The 19,800-nt window shown below is 32.9% G+C and overlaps 1 protein-coding gene across 1 annotated transcript; it reads right to left on the reverse strand.

The window, feature by feature from the left end:
• Positions 1 to 5,578: 5,578 nt before the first annotated feature.
• Positions 5,579 to 11,827, reverse strand: LOC107868161. The gene is made up of 3 exons (XM_016714766.2): positions 11,554 to 11,827; positions 8,833 to 10,681; positions 5,579 to 7,691 (listed from the first exon to the last, which is right to left on the reverse strand). Exons 1-3 carry the CDS (start codon positions 11,586 to 11,588, stop codon positions 5,601 to 5,603), a joined length of 3,975 nt encoding a protein of 1,324 aa, XP_016570252.1. The 5' UTR covers positions 11,589 to 11,827; the 3' UTR covers positions 5,579 to 5,600.
• Positions 11,828 to 19,800: the final 7,973 nt, after the last annotated feature.

Genomic DNA, 19,800 nt, shown 5'->3' on the forward strand with positions numbered 1-19,800 from the left:
TATTTTTTCTTTTTTTTTTTCTCTTTTTTTTTCTTCTTCTTTGTTTGTATTTTTCTCCTTCTTTTTCTCTTTTTTTTTTCTTTTCAATTTCTCTTCTTCTTTTCATTTGTGCGAATTAGTAAACACAAATACAAGTGTGAACTATAAAATACAAATACAAATGCAAACTATAACATACAAATACAAGTGCGAACTATAAAATATAAATTCAAATGCGAACTATACCATATAAATACAAGTGTGAACTATAAAATACAAATATAAATGTGTTAGCCTAAAGGAAGGCTAAAACACGAAATTGACACACAAGGAACAAAAAACAGCAACTAGAAGAAAGAGAGATGAAGAAGAGATGCATAAAGTAAAGATAATAGAGAGATCCTCACTTCCACCAATGAATAGCACTAAGAGGTGTATTAAAACCTTCAAACACACATCACCAATGTAAGATCAAACCACTCTTTTAGGTGATCCAAAGGACTCACACTTCCTCAAGAACACCTTTTTTGTCAAATAACCCAATACAAGTGAAAAAACAATTCCAATTGTATTCAAGGTCCAAGTTTCGATTTTCCTCTCGTAAGGAGAAGGAGAAGACTACAATCTACCATTAAAATTACAATCTAAAAGTCAGTCAATTCATTCTCTCCAAACTAAGGAAAATAAGAGCTAAGGTATCTATTTATACTATTACAAGATAATGACTTAAATACCCTTAATGAAGTGCTTTAGGAAAGGCACCCATGGAGTGTCATTTTAATGTGTAAAAAGTCCATCATGCCCTTAATGAGAGGCGCCTATGGAGTGTAAGATCCCTCCTTCTTTCTTCACTTGAACAAGCTTTCGAAAAGGCTCCAAAAGGTCTTCAATCCGCAACTTGAACCTTTGATAATACCTTGTACCTTTTTGTGCTCTTCATGCTTGTATCAAAATGCGAACTACAACATATAAATACAAGTGTGAACTATCATTTGTATTTTTTAATTATTGAAAAGAAATGATTGATTTTCTTTCTATGAATATTTGTTTGTATTTATTGATACTAGTTTATTTATTTATACAAATAAATACAACTCAAATTTTTATACAAATACAATATGTACAAATACATATTGTATTTGTATTTGTAAAATCATTTGTTTCATTTGTTTGTCATAGTATTTGTATCAAGTGATATTTGTTTATTTACAAATATGAATGATAATTTTGATATACAAATACAAAATAGTACATTTGTATCAAATGATATATTACATATTTATATATTTTAGAATCATGAAAATACAATTAATACACTTACTTGTTTGTATACAAATACAAAGGTAAATTGTACATAGTCAAGACTAAATACAATATGCAATCAACTTAAAAATACAAATACAAAATAATTTCTTAAAAATAAAAAGGTAATGAAGAAAATAGAATGCAAATACAAGTATAATCCAAATATAATCTAAATATATAAACACAATAAAACCATAATATAAATATAATCCAATATAATATGCAATCAATTATAAAATACAAATACAAAATAGTTCTTTAAAATAAAAGTGTGAATTATTTAAATATATATGATGGCGCAAACTAAAAAATACAATACAAATGTGAGAACTATAAAATATAAATACAAGTGCGAACTTTAAAATATAAATACAAATACAATTGTATCAATAAATATAAAAATATAAATGGCGGTGTGACTACAAATACGATAAACAATTGTGGTATTTACGTTATCATTCATGACTTGTGCTCGACTAGTCATATTTTTCAAAAATACAAAAAATATAAAACAGAACAAAAAAATAAGAAAGAAAATAAGTATAAAAAAGAAAATTAAAAAAATCAAAGAAGAAAAGAAAGGAAGAAAGAGAAATAGAAGTTAGAGATTAAAGAGAGATAAAAAGAAAAAAACAAAAAGAAAGAAACGAAAAAAATAAAAGTAGGAAAAAATAGGAAAAAGAAGAAGAAAAAAGGGGAAAAACACAAGAAATAAAAAAATATAAAAAAAGATAATGGTAGTGTTAGGCAAGAAAATATTCAATTCAACGAGATAAGCGTGATTGAGATTTTTTTCTTTTTAAAAATATTGAACTCTATTTTTTGCGCGACTAAATAGGGACTGTATTCACATTTTATATGAATACATACTATCTGTAAAATCGAATACAGCGGGCATAAATCGAATACAACGGCAATAAATGGTAATTATGTAAAATGTGGTTATGGAAGGTGGGTTTTATAGCAAAATGCTGTTATTTTTGAAAGATCCCCGGAAAAATTATCCGACTTAGCCACTATTGAGGTTTTATTACCACTTAAAGCCTAATTTTAAATTAATTACAATTCATAACCCCCTCTTGCCTATTAAATATTACTAATTACAATCCATAGTTTTTCTCATGTATTTTCTCTCTTTTTCTATTTACTATTATTCTCTTTTTTTTCCTTTTTCAGTTTTTTTTCTTTAGTTTTTCTTTTCTTTTATTTGTTGCTTTCTCTTTATTTTTTATTTTTTCACTTTTTTCTTTTTTTCCTTTTCATTTTTCTTTTTTTTTTCTTTTCAATTTTCCTTCTTCTTTTCATTTGTGCGAACTAGTAAACACAAATACAAGTGTGAACTATAAAATTCAAATACAAATGCGAACTATAAAATACAAATACAAATGTGAACTACAACATACAAATACAAGTGTGAACTATCATTTGTATCTTTAAATTAAGGAACGATTGATTTTCTTTCTACGAATACTTGTTTGTATTTATTGATACTAGTAGTACTTATTTATACAAATAAATACAACTCAAATTTATATACAAATATAATATGTACAAATACATATTGTATTTGTATTTAAAAAATCATTTGTTTCATTTGTTTGTCATTGTATTTGTATCAAGTGATATTTGTTTATTTACAAATATGAATGATAATTTTGATATACAGATACAAAACAGTACATTTGTATCAAATGATACATTACATATTTATATATTTTAGAATCATGAAAATACAATTAATGCACTTACTTGTTTGTATACAAATACAAAGGATAAATTGTACATAATCACGACTATATACAATATGCAATCAACTTACAAATACAAATATAAAATAATTTCTTAAAAATAAAAAGGTAATGAAGAAAATAGAATGCAAATACAAGTATAATCCAAATATAATCTAAATATATAAACACAATAAAACAATAATATAAATATAATCCAACATAATATGCAATCAAATATAAAATAAAAATACAAAATAGTTTTTTAAAATACAAGTGTGAATTATATAAAATATAAATAATGGCGCAAACTAACAAATACAAAACAAGCACGAACTATTAAATACAAATACAAATGCGAACTATAAAATATAAATACGAGTGCAAACTTTAAAATACAAATACAAATACAATTGTATCAATAAATACAAAAGTATAAATGACGGTGTGACTATAAATATGATAAATAATTATGGTATTTATGTTATCATTCATGACTTGTGCTCGACTAGTCATATTTTTCGAAAATACAAAAAATATAAAATAGAACAAAAAAAAATAAGTACAAAAATGAAAATAAAAAAAATCAAAGAAGAAAAGAAAGGAAGAAAGAGAATAGAAGTTAGAGATTAAAGAGAGAAAAAAACAAAAAAAACAAAAAGAAAGAAACGAAAAAAATAAATGAAGGAAAAAATAGAAAAAAGAAGAAGAAAAAAACGGGAAAAATACAAAAAGTAAAAAAATATAAAAAAAGATAATGGTAATGTTAGGCAAAAAAATATTCAGTTCAACGAGATAAGCGTGATTGAAATTTTTTTCTTTTTAAAAAATATTGAATCCTATTTTTTGCGCGACTAAATAGGGACTGTATTCATATTTTATATGAATACATACTATCTGTAAAAGCAAATACAACGGATATAAATCGAATGCAGCGACTATAAATGATAATTATGTAAAATGTGGCTATGGAAGGTAGGGTTTATAGCAAAATACTGCTATTTTTGAAATATCCCATTAAGAAAAGTCCATGTACCTAAATGACCCAGACCCTTTTCCAAACAAGAAGAAATAAGTTCCACACATAATGCTAAAAAAGGAAAGGTTACACTTCTAACCAATCTCGCTGAATTATATCAAGCAGATACATGACAATTGGAAATATATTTGTGCTAAAATCATCACAATGCATGAATTCACTCTGTAACTTGGAAACAAAAGGATCCCCCTTAGACATGCCAGTTCTAAGGAGAATTTGGATCAACAGAGCTCATATGCATAGAGTAGTGTATGAGAGTGGCACTAGAAAAGCCTATTTTTGCCCCGAGGCTGTGGCCTAGTAGTCAATGAAGTGGTTGGGGACCATGACGTTTCAAGTTCAAATTCCAGTGGAGACGGACACACTAGGCGATCCCTTCCCATCTGTCCTAACTTTGGTGGACAGAGTTACCTGGTACCTATTGCTAGTGGGAGGTGGCAGATATGGTGTGGAATTGGTCGAGGTTCACGCAAGTTGGGTCCAGACACCACGGTTATTAAAAAAAAGGTTATTTTACAGCGCCATTGCCTGCCAGCTCCTGATTATTTTGACGCAAAAGTGAAGCTGAACTTCTTGTGATAATAAAGAGGGTTAAGACACACTAGCAAAACAATGAGAAGTGAAAATAGGCATTTAAGAGAATACCAAGTATGGTAAATAAACTTGAAGCCTTTCCTAGTTGGGAAAATTTCTAGGTTGCAGTTTCTAGAAAAATTTGCTTTGTTCCTGACAATAGTAGTTTGAGGCTTCCTTTTATCGCACAAGTTAATGAACCCAAAGTATGTGGACCCATAAGTGTATGATTTGGGTCCGTCTACTTGTGAGACTAAAAGAAGTCTCGCACAACTATCCTCAATTGTGTCAAGCACGCAACAAAGTTTTTCCAGTTTCTGTGATTGGCCGTCACTTGTCACCTGCCTTGTATGACTTCTTTCTAATCACCATGGTCCGTTTCTCAAAAGTATGTTAACTTGTTCCTACTGTTTACTCAGCAAAAGAAATAAAGGGTGAGAAATCCATATAACTGATCTATTAGGCCAATGACAGAAGCCAATCACATGACGATCTAGCATTAAATGATGAGCAGATCCATAACTTCATGAATGGAATTTGACATGCAATATATTGCAATAATTTTACTCAAAATTATAGCTAATTATATCAAGAATACTAAGTGGCAGCTATAGTTAAACGTTTTTGCAAGACACAGACATATGTTTATCAGACCAACATACACCATGTCATCCCACAAGGTGGGGTCTGGGGATGGGTTAAGTGTACGCAGACCCCTCTACCTCAAAGATGAGGTACAAAGGTTGTTTCCAATAAACCCCCGGCATGTTCCAAAAAAATAAACTCTCTGTAACTTGATGCTTTCCTGGTAAAATATCATTATGCAGGTGTGTCTATTGGTCTGTTTTATAGTTGCAATTAGTTGTGTCCTACTTTGTCTTTTATCAAATCATGTTTATGCACATTTTTTGTAAAAGTTATTTAAGAGGTACATGTACCCAACATACACAGCAGATTAGATTTTAACTAAATTATCATTAACCTTCATGGTCAGAACTTACAGTTATTTGTTGGTAGTTGGTAATAAGGGTCTGTGGATCCCTTAGAAAGAAGCTACTGGAGCTGTTTTCTAAAACATGCGGAGGCATCTCCAATACCTCCTTTGACCTACCTACAAGGGGAAGATTGGATAGATGGTCACCCCAAATATCGTAAGTGAACTTTTCTTCCATACCCAGCTCTTCATCAGTTTTAACTACCACCTGATTTGGAGGTTTAGATCCAGGAGCTCGCAAATGTGGAGCAATTATAGAACTTGAAGCCAATGCAGGTTGACGACACATCAAGCGAGGAGCAGATTTATCAGCACAGGGAAAGGTTGCTGAAGGCAGAAGAACAGGTTTGCTGGCTGATATTTTAGGTGCAGCAGGCTTCTCTTGAGGATGAGGACGAACATTTTTGCCACCATACGTTAGTGTTGCCACTGTCGGTAAAACCTTCCTTTCACATGCAAATTCAGAGCGTATACTCTTTTTACACTGATGGTTACCAACATCAGCAAAGGGATTGCTGAGCTTAACAGGTCGTTCCACATCAGCATACTGTGGAGATGGCCGGCTAGGTGTTGAAACTGAGGTAGGAGACAAGGGTGAAGATGGTGTAGAATTGCCACTATGACTACTTGAAACGTCAAAAACTCCAACCAAAGCAGTTGCAGAATTCTTTTTCTTCTTCCGCCTCCTCCCTTTTTCTTTTCCAATTTTGACAGTGAGATTACCAGTTCTTGAGGTTTCATTTGAATCAGAACTCTGAATTGCTAGAGACTTTGCAAAGGATAACCCTTCCATTCCCTTTTGAGTGTCTGATACAGAGTTATATCCTGCACAATGATTCAGGGTCTGATCAGTTACACTATGATTTTGGGAGACAGCTTGACTATTTTCACTTGTACTGAAACTTTCAACTGACAGCGCCTCACTTTCCCCAATTGATCTAAGCAAACCACTAAATTTAGAAGAGAAGACGAATTTGCCAATCTGTTTCTCAGTGGGATGCAAGTGAGACAATTTTCCGGCATGACTAACAGACGTCATATAGCTTTTTCCACTCTTAGGCAAGCACTCATGGGAGCCAAAGGCCACCAGTTGGGGTATGATGCACCAAACAACCAGAAAGAACAAAGAAGCTAGAAGAAGAATAGTGAAGAGCAATTTTTTCACCCGCATCCAGAATAAAGACTTCTTGCAGAAATGAAGCACACAGATAGGAAGACTGGCTTTCATTGGTATAACAAGTATGCCAGTTGACAAAGCCAGTTCAAGATCTCTCTGTATAGTGGCAACAGAAAAATCAGTATGATATGATATCACAAGCTTTATAGTCTCCTCAGGTTCAAGAGAAAAGCCTTTACAGCCATTTATTACAAACCCATCTGTTCCGCACTCCGTTCCAGAGATTTCAATTTTTTTTACCTCCAGGGGAAAGTCACCCACGTTCTTTGCATGAAGCTCCTTGGACAATGACAAAGAACATGCATGAAATTTATCCTTCATGTTATATAACAAACCCGAAGAAGAGAGATTAAGAGGGGTTGGCATGTTTAATTTGAAATCCAGGTTCTGTACAGGTTCAGACTCATCAAGCAAGACCAAAGAAAGCAACCCCCCAGATCCTTCAAGAGTTAACCACTCCACACCAGAAAGATTGTTCCTGACCAAAGCTGAACTTCTCCAATGACATCGAGCTGCAGGTTGAAATAAAATTGGACCAAACAATGCTTTACCAAAAGGGTGAAGAAGAGCTTCAGTTACTGCATTCTCTGCTAGGGAAAAGCCATATCTCTTTGGAGCAATAGAATAGTTACTAACTATTCTACTGGATAGAGAAGGCTGCAAATGGCTTCCTGAAGTCTTGCACTCATCAATAATTTCCCAGGAGTTCAGAACAAGCTGCACCAAGATTGGTTTTTGACTTGGGTTTTCTACTGTGATCCACTGAGAGTGATGACTTCCAATTTGAATTACCGGAAACACAGCTTCACTTTCATCCAGTACAGACATGTCATTTGCAGTAGCATGAGATTTCCAGTTCCTCAATACCAACTCATCTGCTACTGTTGTATCCACGGCCTTCATATAAATGGATAGACAAATCAACAATCAGGAGCTAATTCTATATACATCTGTACTAAACGGAGGCATACGACAAATATAATAATGACAGCTATCCCCACTACGAGCACATTACAACAACAACAACACACTCCCACAAGTACACTCAGTTTAAGAAAAGCTAAAACAAAGTGAAGCTTCACATGAAATAAAAGTGAAGCTTCACATGAAATAAATTCGACTCAGAAATACAACTCTGCTTGAACTAGTAAACATGGCTCATTATGGACATCCCATATCATTTCTGCTAAATTCTGTGAGAGTTGTTACACTGATTCAACCATAAAAAATCAAAAGAATAGCTATTGATAATCATTATAAGTTATCATATGAGTATATTTACAGAAGACTTTCCTCCCTATTGTGTATTCAAAAAACACAAAGTGAACTACAACTACTTTATCAGATGGTGAAATTGTATGCAACCTTGAAGTACACACTGACCACACACAATTCTTTTTCCACAGAAGAAAACATCAGTTATCAAACATCACAAAAAGTCCAAACCAGAAGTCATACTATAAGTTACATCCTTATGAGTGAGAAAGTGGCTTCCAGTCCAAAACAGAACAGAAAACAAAGTGATAGGCAAGGAAGTTTCTAGAGGTACAATGAATAACCATGCCAACTATTAATGAAAACAGCATTTCTGTCTTTCTGATACATTAAATATAAAAAGACACATCTACTACTACAGATTAAATAGAAAAGAAGAGCCCCTGCATTATACATGATATTGTATTGATACTCCACCTATCACATGTTATAGGACACAATCTTACTTTATGCTAATAATATAGGACTTCTACATTCTACCAGTTTCAATTTGACGCACACAGATCCTTTTAAGGGCTTAGTTTGAGTTCCTGCCACAATATTAGTTTCAGATAAAAGCATCAATATAAATTCCAGATGCTTGCAAGAAAATTCCTCAAATAGGAAAAACACACAATCTTAAATTCCCAATTCTTACAATCCTGAAACTTCTAGAAGTTTGACAAATTATTTTTACTCACTAAGTGTTTAGAATAACCACTGAGAAGGAGATGTCACACCTGCAAAATAAGAGATAATAAGAACCAATACCAGAATTCAATACCTTGATTTCTGATGGTGACTGCATGCTGCGGCTGGAAGAAATTGCTCTTGTATTTCCTAGTTCTACTTCATCAGAGTGTTCTACTTGACCAATAGAAGAGTCATATTTACCTCCTGAACAAAGGCTGACTACATCCCCACAAGCAACTGCAATCTCAGAAATTCTCGAGTCATTAGTTGACACGAGCAATTTACAGTTCATTTTCATTTCATGAGCTTGCACCAGAGGATCAAGCAACTGAATAGATGGGGAACTATAAGTGACAACAGCCACTTGCGTAACAGTGCCTGGGAAGAGTAATAATCCCTCAACATATCTGACACGAAAAAGCTTGGTGTTCTCTCCAGACTCACTTACCTTGACAATGCTCAATATGTAAGGAGAATCATTTCTCACCGACAGAGCAACAACACTAGTACCATCAACAGCACATGGTCCTACCTTTTGAATAGACAAAGAAAGTGGATCTGTGAGCTCACTGTAAGCTGAACTCTTGCTCAGTTCTGCTTTGAGAGGGACAATAATTGTATCAGATTTACCTTTGGAAGAACTAGGCAACTGCAGAGAAAAGGCACCGAATATCCCTTCCCCAGTATGACTAGGGAAATCTAATTCTATGATGGTCTCCGTTTTGTCAGGATCAATTTCCCAATTCCGATGGGGTCTAATTGCAACTAGAAGGACACCAGCCTCATCATCCTTGACATCCAACCACTCCTTAACACCAAGCAAGCTGAGATTATTGTTTGAATCTTCATCGTTATTCATATTACAAACTGCCTTAGCATAACGGGCATTATCTCCCGAAGAAATAGACGTCCAAATAGTTACCTCCTTCACATAGAGGGCTTCATTGTAAGGATTATACAAAGAAAGATTCTTAATCCGCCTTCCACTAGAGGAAATATCACGACCGACTAAGGGTTGAATGCGATATGGGGATTCAACAGCAAATCCCTTAGCCTGAACCAAGAAACCACCAGAGCTTGTTTGCAAAACCAACTGCGCTGAAGAGAGACCTGACCATGTAGGCAAAAACACAAAACAAATCGATGCAATATCACCAGGTGCCAACAACGTTTCGCTGAAATTGCAAGGGTAAAACTGAGAATTGGTTCCATAAGGTTCATATACAGTCAGTGTGCTGTCTCTCTGTGTATTTTTAACATTTAAAAAAGCTAATGAAGGAAAATATAAATATTTCTCCCCCCAGTCAAGCAAAGGAGGATTGATTTCGACATGAGGGGAAGAACCAGCCAAAAACTTGAAACTGTCTGTCTCGTCTTCTCCTTTTGGTTTCAATTTTTCATATTTATCATCAAAAACAGGCCCTCCACCAAAAGAAACACCATTTTCTCTAGTCCTTCTTATACAACTACAAGGCAATTCACTGTAACACTCCTGGTAACTCAGATAGCATGAAATCGTTCTTCCACCCAAGAACTTGAAAATACAAGAATTGGATGACCTACTAATATTTGTATTCTCTTCATCTGATCCTATAGGCAAAGCAACATCGGATTGAACCCCAGAAACTTCCTCCACTTGTGATTGGACATTCTTCTCTTCAAACAAAAAACCACGCAACCTGGGTGGAAAGCAAAACATGTTTGTATGTGAACACACGCCATCAAGACTTCGATGAGGGACAGGATTCTCAAGAACAAAACCGGATGACAAATCACCACCAGAGCCATCCTCTTCATTGGGCTTGTAGGACACACATGCATCATATTCTGCTTGCTTTTGCAGTCCCTTCATGGAACATGATTCACCTTTAGCCAGAATAACGATGATATTGAACAGAACCATCGTAAAGCAGAATGCTTCACCATGGTGAAACACTCTCCTGAAGAAATTACTAATACATATTAATAGCTGACGTAAAAATAAAAAATATAACATCAATGATCATTTACAAGAAAGACGAAAACATTAAACAGCTATTAGGCAGGACAGATACAAACACACACTAAAACTTTGGGAAGATACAAACACACACTAAAACTTAGGGAAGATACAAACACCTCCACCATAACTACTACAAGAACATTACAAACGTTAAGGGGGCATTTGGCCATGAAAATTTTGTACTTCAACACATTGGCCATATAATTTCGGAATTTGAAAAACACGGAACTCCAATTTGTATTCATGGTCAAACACAGCTCCAAATTTCAAATATCATTTCACACTTTGAAAAAAGAAATTACTTTTTTCAAATACTCACACTTTTCATCGCCACACGCCCCCTAACTACACCTTTAAAAAAAGCACCAAATTTGGGAATGAAAATAAGTCAGAAAAAAAAACACTAATTTTGGAAATGAAATGAAAATAGTATAACAGACAATCAAACAATGTAAAAATAGAAAAAACTACAAGATGTTGATGCTTCAGCTGTCTTTATTAAATAAGCAACTAAAAAACCATTGCTCATTAAGTAAAAAAAGAGCCTTTGCATTTTTATGAAGCAAACATACCAAAAATAGACATTCAAAAGTTCCAAAATAATGACAAAGAACAACACACCTACATGGAAAATCATCAAAAAATAAAAAATCAAAACGCAGCGTGCGGTGCACATAAAGCTACCGCTATGTGCAGGTCTGAAAAAGGGCCAGACCACAAGGGTCTATTGTAACATCCTCACATGGCAGTAACTTTACCTATTACTATAAGACTCTGCTACCGAAAAAATTAAAGGGAAAAATTTGTTACCTTTGATGTCCGATCATTAGGGTTAGATATTTCATTGTAGAAGAGAGAAAAAGACCATGAGTGAAATTAAAGAATTATTTTCTGATGATGATAATGGTGGTGGTGGTGGTGGCTAGGGCTGATAAAGGATTGGATTTTAGGCCCCAAAAAAAAGGGGAAGAGTGCATGGAGAAACACACACAATAACACAAAACAACAAAGATGCAGTTGTTTCAAAAGGGGTACACCTGATAACATAGAGAAAAAAAATAGTAAACTAAAAAATACTGAAAGAACAAAGAGAAAATGACTCATCAAGGAATGAAATTACTCAACTGCCCCACCGCAAAAGGATGGACCATGGTAAGCCATGTAGTGATAATTATAGATTAATTAATGAACTTTAACATTGATTTTCTTTCTTTATCCTTTTTAACGTCAAAAATCAAAATTTATATTCGACAATTACACAAAATAATTAATTTTTATAGTTTATAACTTTCAAATATTTTAAGAAATGACATATAATTATTTTATCAAAATTTCAAAAAAAATAAATAATACTCTATTATAAATGCATTTACAATATATTGAATGTCTATCTAGATATAGTGAATGTTTATTAATATAGTGAGAAATTAGGAGAAGTTTTTCTTTCTAATAGAGGGATTTTATTGTTTGAGAAATAAAGAAGTTTCCTCTCTTTTTTTTCTATTTTTTTTCTTACTTTATATTCCATAATACGTTATCAGCATCGAGACTTTATCACGGGAGAAAGAATTGAAAAAGGTAAAAGATGAAAACTTTTTATACTACCTAAGGTAATATATCGTGGAAGTTGTAATCACAAGCTAAGGTTTGACCTGATTCCCTCATATACTTTTTTTGTTGTTGAAATAATAATTAATACTTAGCAGGTATAAACATTATTTTCTTTTGAAAAGAAAACCTTTCATCTGCAGATCTCGAAAAGGTAAGCAAAGATGGTACATGATTTTGTTAGTCTGTTTTGTCTCTATTGTTAATAGACTATGATGTAATGGCTCGATTTTTTTTTTTTTAAGAGTCAAATGCCGAGAAGAGAATTTTTTGGGTGATATTCTCGTGATTTATTTTATCATATTTGTTTGCATTAATTACAATGTAGAGGCGGTGCAAAAAATTTTATGAATGTAAATAAGATTCAATTGGCATTATTAACAGCATGTTTGAGTGGCTTTGGGATGATCAATGTCGATCTCGTTTCACATATTATGTCATTGATTAGGGTAAAATTGTGGATTCAAGTTTCGTCACATCAAAAGGGTATGATATCGGGTTAGAGTTATGATGTATCATGATGATAAAATATTGAGTTCAAGTCTCATGGATTTATACCTAAAACACCTTTATATGGATAAAGATATTGAGTTTGAATCTACGTACACCATACTGATGATATAATGATGTCTATGACAAAATAATATGTATTTGATTGAGAATCATGAAATTTATCTCGTTGAATAGCTCCATTTCCTGACGTAAATGTGGAGTAATGCATTATATATCTAAAAAAGACAAATAGGTAAACTTCATAGTATTTCATAAGCTCATGAAGTAGTAATTACTTTGAAGTCTGATAAATCTGAAAGATATATTAGAGAAAACTCTCATCGTATGTATGCCTCAATTTGCTGCTGAAGTAGCGTTATCTTGAAAGAGGTTATAAGTTATCATAATTTAATAGGTTTAAGGCACAATTATATTTCATTCTTGGGAAATGCAAATTTTAATTGTTATATGGACAGATTCATTTCCTAGGGTGAATGTGATAATATTTAGTAAGACATATTAATACAAATATTAATTTTTCATGATGGGATCACGACTCACCTTCAAAAAAGATAGAACAATTGAAAAGAAATACTCTAAAATTTACTCAAGAAAATAACACATATCATGATAAACTTGGAATTTACTTGTATGAATAAGTTCATAACATTCCAAATTTGTGTATATTGAGTATTAGACATTTAATGAAGAACTAGAAGATTCTTCAAAATTTATGTTGCTTGTTCTCATGATAAATTGATTGGTCCAACGAATGTTCAAATTGGATCGCATAAAATTCTGAAAAGTATAAAAAGTGAATATGGGTCCGTTCACTTGTCATGTGATCTATTAAGATGCATCAAAATAAGGTAATCACATGTGCGTTTATCGTCAATCAACAGTTTGACATTCATAAAGTTGTTTGTCGATAAAATTGAGTTAAGAGCATAATTTTCATAATATGTAATCAAGATAATTCATTTTGATCATGCTGGTTTGGCATTAAATGTCTTCGATAAATAGTTGAATCATTGCTAATGAGAACAAAACTTCATTTATTGGTTTGAAATATGATATATTATATACAAAAGTACTTGTATGCATCAAACCAATAAATTATGATTAGTTTTCCCTCAGAGTTGGTTTAGGGTTAGGAACCACACATTTTCCATCTAATAATTTTGATGTGTGTATATGACTAATGAATATACCATGATTCAGAAAGATGGATTCCTCAAAGAAGATGGAGATGTATTTTAGTTTTGCTAACATAAGGAGGGGGGGATTATAAGCAGCTATGAAGTATGTTAGGAATCATCATCAGATCCTCATACAAAAGATAGTTCAAGTCAAATGTCGGAAGTATTTGCTGACTCAAATTTTAATCTCATATTTAAGATGCAAGTGCTCCTATTGTATGTCACTAAAAGACAAAGTATATGCATATATAAAACATGGTAGACTAATCAGTTCCAAATGAAATAATCCTTGAAACGGATAAGGAGCAAATGATCATAATAAGAAGGTAATGTGCTCTTAAAGAGCCTACGACATAACACTTAATAAAACCTTATGAAAGGTTCTGGTACCTAAAAATAATAAAGTGATGAGATCTCAAAATATTATATCACATTGTGAACCAATATAAAATGATATATCATCGATAATATATTTTATGCAATATTGGCGCAATATTAAAGATTACGAGGATCTGAATTTTACATTTATTTAAGCATGCTGGTGTAGAAACATTTATTAAGTGAAACCGAAGGATGCATCTTGGTAAGCATAAAGTTATTTGATTTTTAGTGTAGACACTAAAAAAATGTTATATATGAAATGTTGAATATTGTTACTTGACAAACTCTATATAAAAATCCTGAAGGATTCAACATGTCGGAAGCATATAAAAGTTTCTAAAAAACTTATTATAATCCTTCTAAGGGATAAATTGATGATTTGAATATTATTGAAACTCTTTGAGAGTTTTCAAAATTGATGGATTATCCGCTGAAAGAAGTTGAAATGAGAAATATACAGAACAAGATTGGTTATAAAGTACTATATCTTGTGTAATTAATGTATTTACACATCTTGCTGCAACTATGAGCATGATATAGTTTTACTTCTATATAGAGATAGTGAAGTAGATCACTTGCATACTGCAATTGAAAGTCCTTGTATTAATGTGTTTATGTTAATATATATCATCAAATTTTTGAATACACATGATATTCAGATGATCAACATGATGGTTTGATACAGACAAATTACCTATTGTCATGAAGGGTCACTGAAATACCATGTACACATGACATTCATATAATGCTAAGATGATAGTCATTCATAAAAAAAATTGAGAATGTATGTGGCTAAGGTCAATGATACATCTTATTTGAGAAAAATGTGGTTTGAAATGTGACAAAGTAACCATGATTTTGCATGAAGATAATGAAACATGCATATCACAACTCAAGGAGGAATTTATAAAAGGAGATAGAACGAAGCATATTTCGGTAAAGCTTTTCTATATACATGAGCTCCAACAGAATGATGATGTCAATGTACAATAAATTCGTTTGAGTGGTCATATGACTAATTATTCACGAAGTCTTCATCAATTTTAACTTTCGAGAAGATGATGCACAAGATTGAAATGTGATGATCCAAGTTTCAAAATTGATGTTCTCATCAGGAGAAGCAAATACACGTTGTACTCTTTTTTCCTGTCAAGATTTTGTCTCATTGAATTTTTCTTGTAAGATTTTTAATGAGTCAGCCGAAATGCGTTTATTATTAGAGATGTGTACTCTTTTTTCACTAGATTTTTTTCATTGAGTTTTCTCTAGTAGAGTTTTAGTGAGACATATTATCTATCAATTAGACATTCAAGGGGGAGGGTGTTATAAACATATATATTTACGTTAAAGTGAATGTATATTAAGATATGGTGAGTTTCTATCAAGATATTGTAAATGCTTATCAAGATAGGAAATGTCTATCTTTTTGAGAGAAATTAAAAGAAATTTTTCCTACAAATATAGGAATTTTATTCATTGTAAATCATCCTTCAAGATGATCCTCATCCCTCAAGAGAAATAAAGAAGTCTCCTCTCTTCTCTCTCTATTTATTCTTATTCTTACTTCATATTTCATAATATACTCCATCTATTTCAATTTGTTTGGCCTAAATTCTTTTTAGTTTATTTTAAAAAAGAGTGATTATTTTCTTTTTTTAGTAATCCTTAATTTTTATCAACTTTTCATATAGCATGTTTAAGACCATAACATAAAAGGATATTTTGATGCATTTGATATAATTAATTTAAGACCACACGATTCAAAAGTCTTCTTTATATTCTTATATTTCTTTTCAAGTCAAGACAGGTCAAACAAATTAAAAACAAATGAAGTAATAATTTTTTTAATAACCTTGATGTTCGAACTAGGTTGTGCACACCTTAACTAATTAAACATGATACATGTTACCTCTTACCAGCAATAGGTAACTCTGTCCACCAAGTCTAGAACAGATGAGAAGAAATCACCTAATGTTTCTCTCTATGGGAAATTGAACCTGAGACTTTATGGTGTTCAACCTACCTTTATTGAACCAATAAGACACACAAATGGAGTAATAATAAGAAATTTATTTTATTGTACTTGACCTTCTTACTGAAAATAGGTGTGTCGAATCAAAAAGTGCTAAGTAATTTTGAATGAGGGGAGTACTTTTCTGATTTATAAAATCAATAAAAAAATATTTTTGTCCTCCAGTACTATCAGTGTCATTAAATGACTACATAAGATATTACCAGTAGTCAAATTTAGATTTTTAAAATATATTAATTAATAAAATTAGTTTAATAAAATAACACTTATAAATATTTTCTTAAGTAGCATCAAGTAAACATGAGCCAATTAAATGAAATCGATTTATATTCATTAATAGTTTATTTGTCTAAAATTTTAAAATCTATTTATTTTGAAAAGTGATTTTTTCACAAGCAACTCCATCATTATCAAGGTGCTTGACTATATGGTGAATCACTAGACAATCAACCAAAAGCTGCAAACTCTTTGAAAACTTTCTAAGCTGCTCACACTAATATAACTAGGTTATACCTTTTCTCTCATCAAGTTCTGCAATGAAAGCAACATGAACTTGGCACTCCATGGTAGACCTTGGTTCATTTTTAACCATTTTCTCTTTGTCTGACATTGGGAACCAAAGTTTTGTGCCTCCACAAAGTCTTACCTACACGATAATTTGGCTGCATTTGTTAGAGCTCCCAATGGAGTTTTACGATTCAAAAATTCTACAATGCACGGGATGCAAAATCAAGAAGCTCCTCACCGTCCATGCTTGTACCTCCTTAGCAATACGAGGTCTCTATGCTTGTATGTGCGGCGAAGTACGCTTAGAACAACCTCTTGTTTCTCATATTTACATCGGCACTTACCATTAACAACTCTTGTATGAAGGGGTTACCATGCTCTGCCTCTCTTGTGGCCGCCTTTGGCATAATAAATAATAATATCCCCATGTATCTCTGCAAAAAACCTCCAAGGAAACTACCAGTGTCGCCACCGATGGCCATAATAACCTTCATCTCAGCTAAGCTCCATACCTGTTTAACGATTCAATTTGCTGAATCGGAATGCTACACGGTGCCCATGACCTCGAAGGACCACAAGCTAACCCATAACTGATATCTGTACCTAAACACTGCATAATAGTCTGTATAAATATGGAAACATGTACTGAAAGACCATAAAGTTCAAACTGGATAAACATATGATAAAAATAATGTCTGAAAGAGGTATAGCAATACCAAAATAAATCTGAAATAACTATCTGACATGCTATAGTCTGAAAGCCTCTAAACTGTCTGAATAAGGAGTTGATGAGACATGTCCCCAACTAACTCTGTCTAATAAACTTACTAATGAGATAATGAAGAAATAATCATGTCTTTGAAGGATGAGGACTCACTTCTAACTTTGACTGCCGAAATCTTTAATGCTACTGCTGCTCTAGAACTCGTGCCTCTGAACCTATGGTGTAACATAAGAGAAAATATCATAGCGCAAATGTGTCAGTACAACTGAATGTACTGAGTATACGAGTGAGGTAGGCTAAATACAAAGGGTTTATAAGCGTGAACAATACTAACTGATATGAACGTGAGAATACATACATACATACGTAACTATAACTGACATCATGATAGGACTGAATACTAAGTTCTAACTACTGAGTTTACTAATATTGACATCTGAGTCACTGATGAGTGAGGAAGAATGATACTATATTACTGAATACTGAGGGACTGATACTATGTTTTTGATATATGAATAACTGTGTCTAACAGTTCTGATTATCAAGAACTGGTCTGGTTGACTGTATCTGACAGTCCTAAAGTTAAATACTGATAACATAAGTTCTAATAACTGATATAACTAATAACATGAGTTCTAAGAACTGATATAACTGATTACATGAGTGACTATATCTGACAGTCCTGAATCTGATGGAACTAGCTGAGTTTCGTACTGTATCTGAATTGACTATATCTGACAGTCCTAAAATCTGAAGAACTATCTAAGTTATTTTACTGAGACTGAGACTGTAACTGAGACTGTAGGAAGTAGTCATCTAACCGATATGCCCCAAAGGTGCTATAATAGCTAAGCTGGGGTCTAATCTATGACCTGATTAGAAGGGTGTCAATACCACGCCACTGGTAAGGACAACATGTGAGTAACCCTCATATAACAGGTAACTCTTGTGAGAACGGTGGGAACCCTCATATAACAGGTTAAGCCACCTCATCTACCCTCATATAATAGGCTATAATGTCTCAACCTATGCTGGCTACATAGTTCTGGAATGCAAGGATTACTTCTAAGAATCACACCCTAATCTGACAGGTGAGTTCCCATCCTTGGGTTCACTCGGTGCTAATATCTACTCCCATCTGAAGAGACTGAACTGATTAACTGAGTTGAACTGATTGACTAAACTAAACTGATTAGCTAAACTGAACTGGACTAAGTTAACTGAACTGATACTAGTGGTATTGTTTAGCGGAGCTAAACTATATTTACTGAGTTTCTTTGACTGACAGAACGTATTGAGTTCTGAAGACTGAATGAGGGTACTGGAATTACTGAGATTGCTAGGAATACTGCTGTTACTGAGATTTCTGAGATTACTGAGTACTGAGATTACTGAACTACTGAGACTGCTGAGATTTCTTAGTTTTCCTGAGTCACATGATTGACTGAATTCTATAGATCATGGCTTGATTGAGAGTATCGTGATAACATGACGTGGATCTAGGCACACAACTATATTATACCCCCAGGACTCGATGGAAAGAAATTGACACAACATGACTTTTTTGAATACATGACAGTCAATAATAATCCATAATACATGAATGAGGGATTTCATGAAGTACATAGTCATCATAATGTCTAACATGAATGGGAATGCTTGAAATCAAGTTATCAACCTCATATTCTAATATCACGGGCATTCCAACAACATATACTTTTCATAACAATAACATGTGAGCCCTTTGAACATAATAGACAAGCATAAATTTATCATATAGTTCATCTCTAAGCTATAATACATGATTTCTATCATTCTAGGTATTTTATCAAACATCTTACATGCACAACTTTGGGCATAGGTATACTTATCAATTTAACAATCTTACGCCGCCCAAATTCATGGATTCCAACTAACATGCTCACATACTTCATAAAAATACATCAAGATACCAAATAACAACCATCAACATTAATATAATCATACCACAGCATCATAATCACAATTCATGATTTTAAAACTTGATTCTTGAGCTCCATGGATTAAAGGGATCCATGGATGAACACTACGCATACCTTAGAAAGAAGATCCGTGAAAATTAACGGTGAAATCCT

Source organism: Capsicum annuum, chromosome 4, assembly GCF_002878395.1.
Source record: "Capsicum annuum cultivar UCD-10X-F1 chromosome 4, UCD10Xv1.1, whole genome shotgun sequence".
In the NCBI taxonomy this organism is placed as follows: Eukaryota; Viridiplantae; Streptophyta; class Magnoliopsida; order Solanales; family Solanaceae; genus Capsicum; species Capsicum annuum.

Bases quoted from the DNA above. Each gene is read 5' to 3' on its own strand.
- LOC107868161 (XM_016714766.2), bottom strand. From the start codon at position 11,588: ATGAAATATCTAACCCTAATGATCGGACATCAAAG. The intron at 10,682-11,553 runs GTAACAAATTTT...TAATTTCTTCAG, and splicing joins CTAATGATCGGACATCAAAG to GAGAGTGTTTCACCATGGTG. The intron at 7,692-8,832 runs GTATTGAATTCT...ATTTATATGAAG, and splicing joins AGTCACCATCAGAAATCAAG to GCCGTGGATACAACAGTAGC.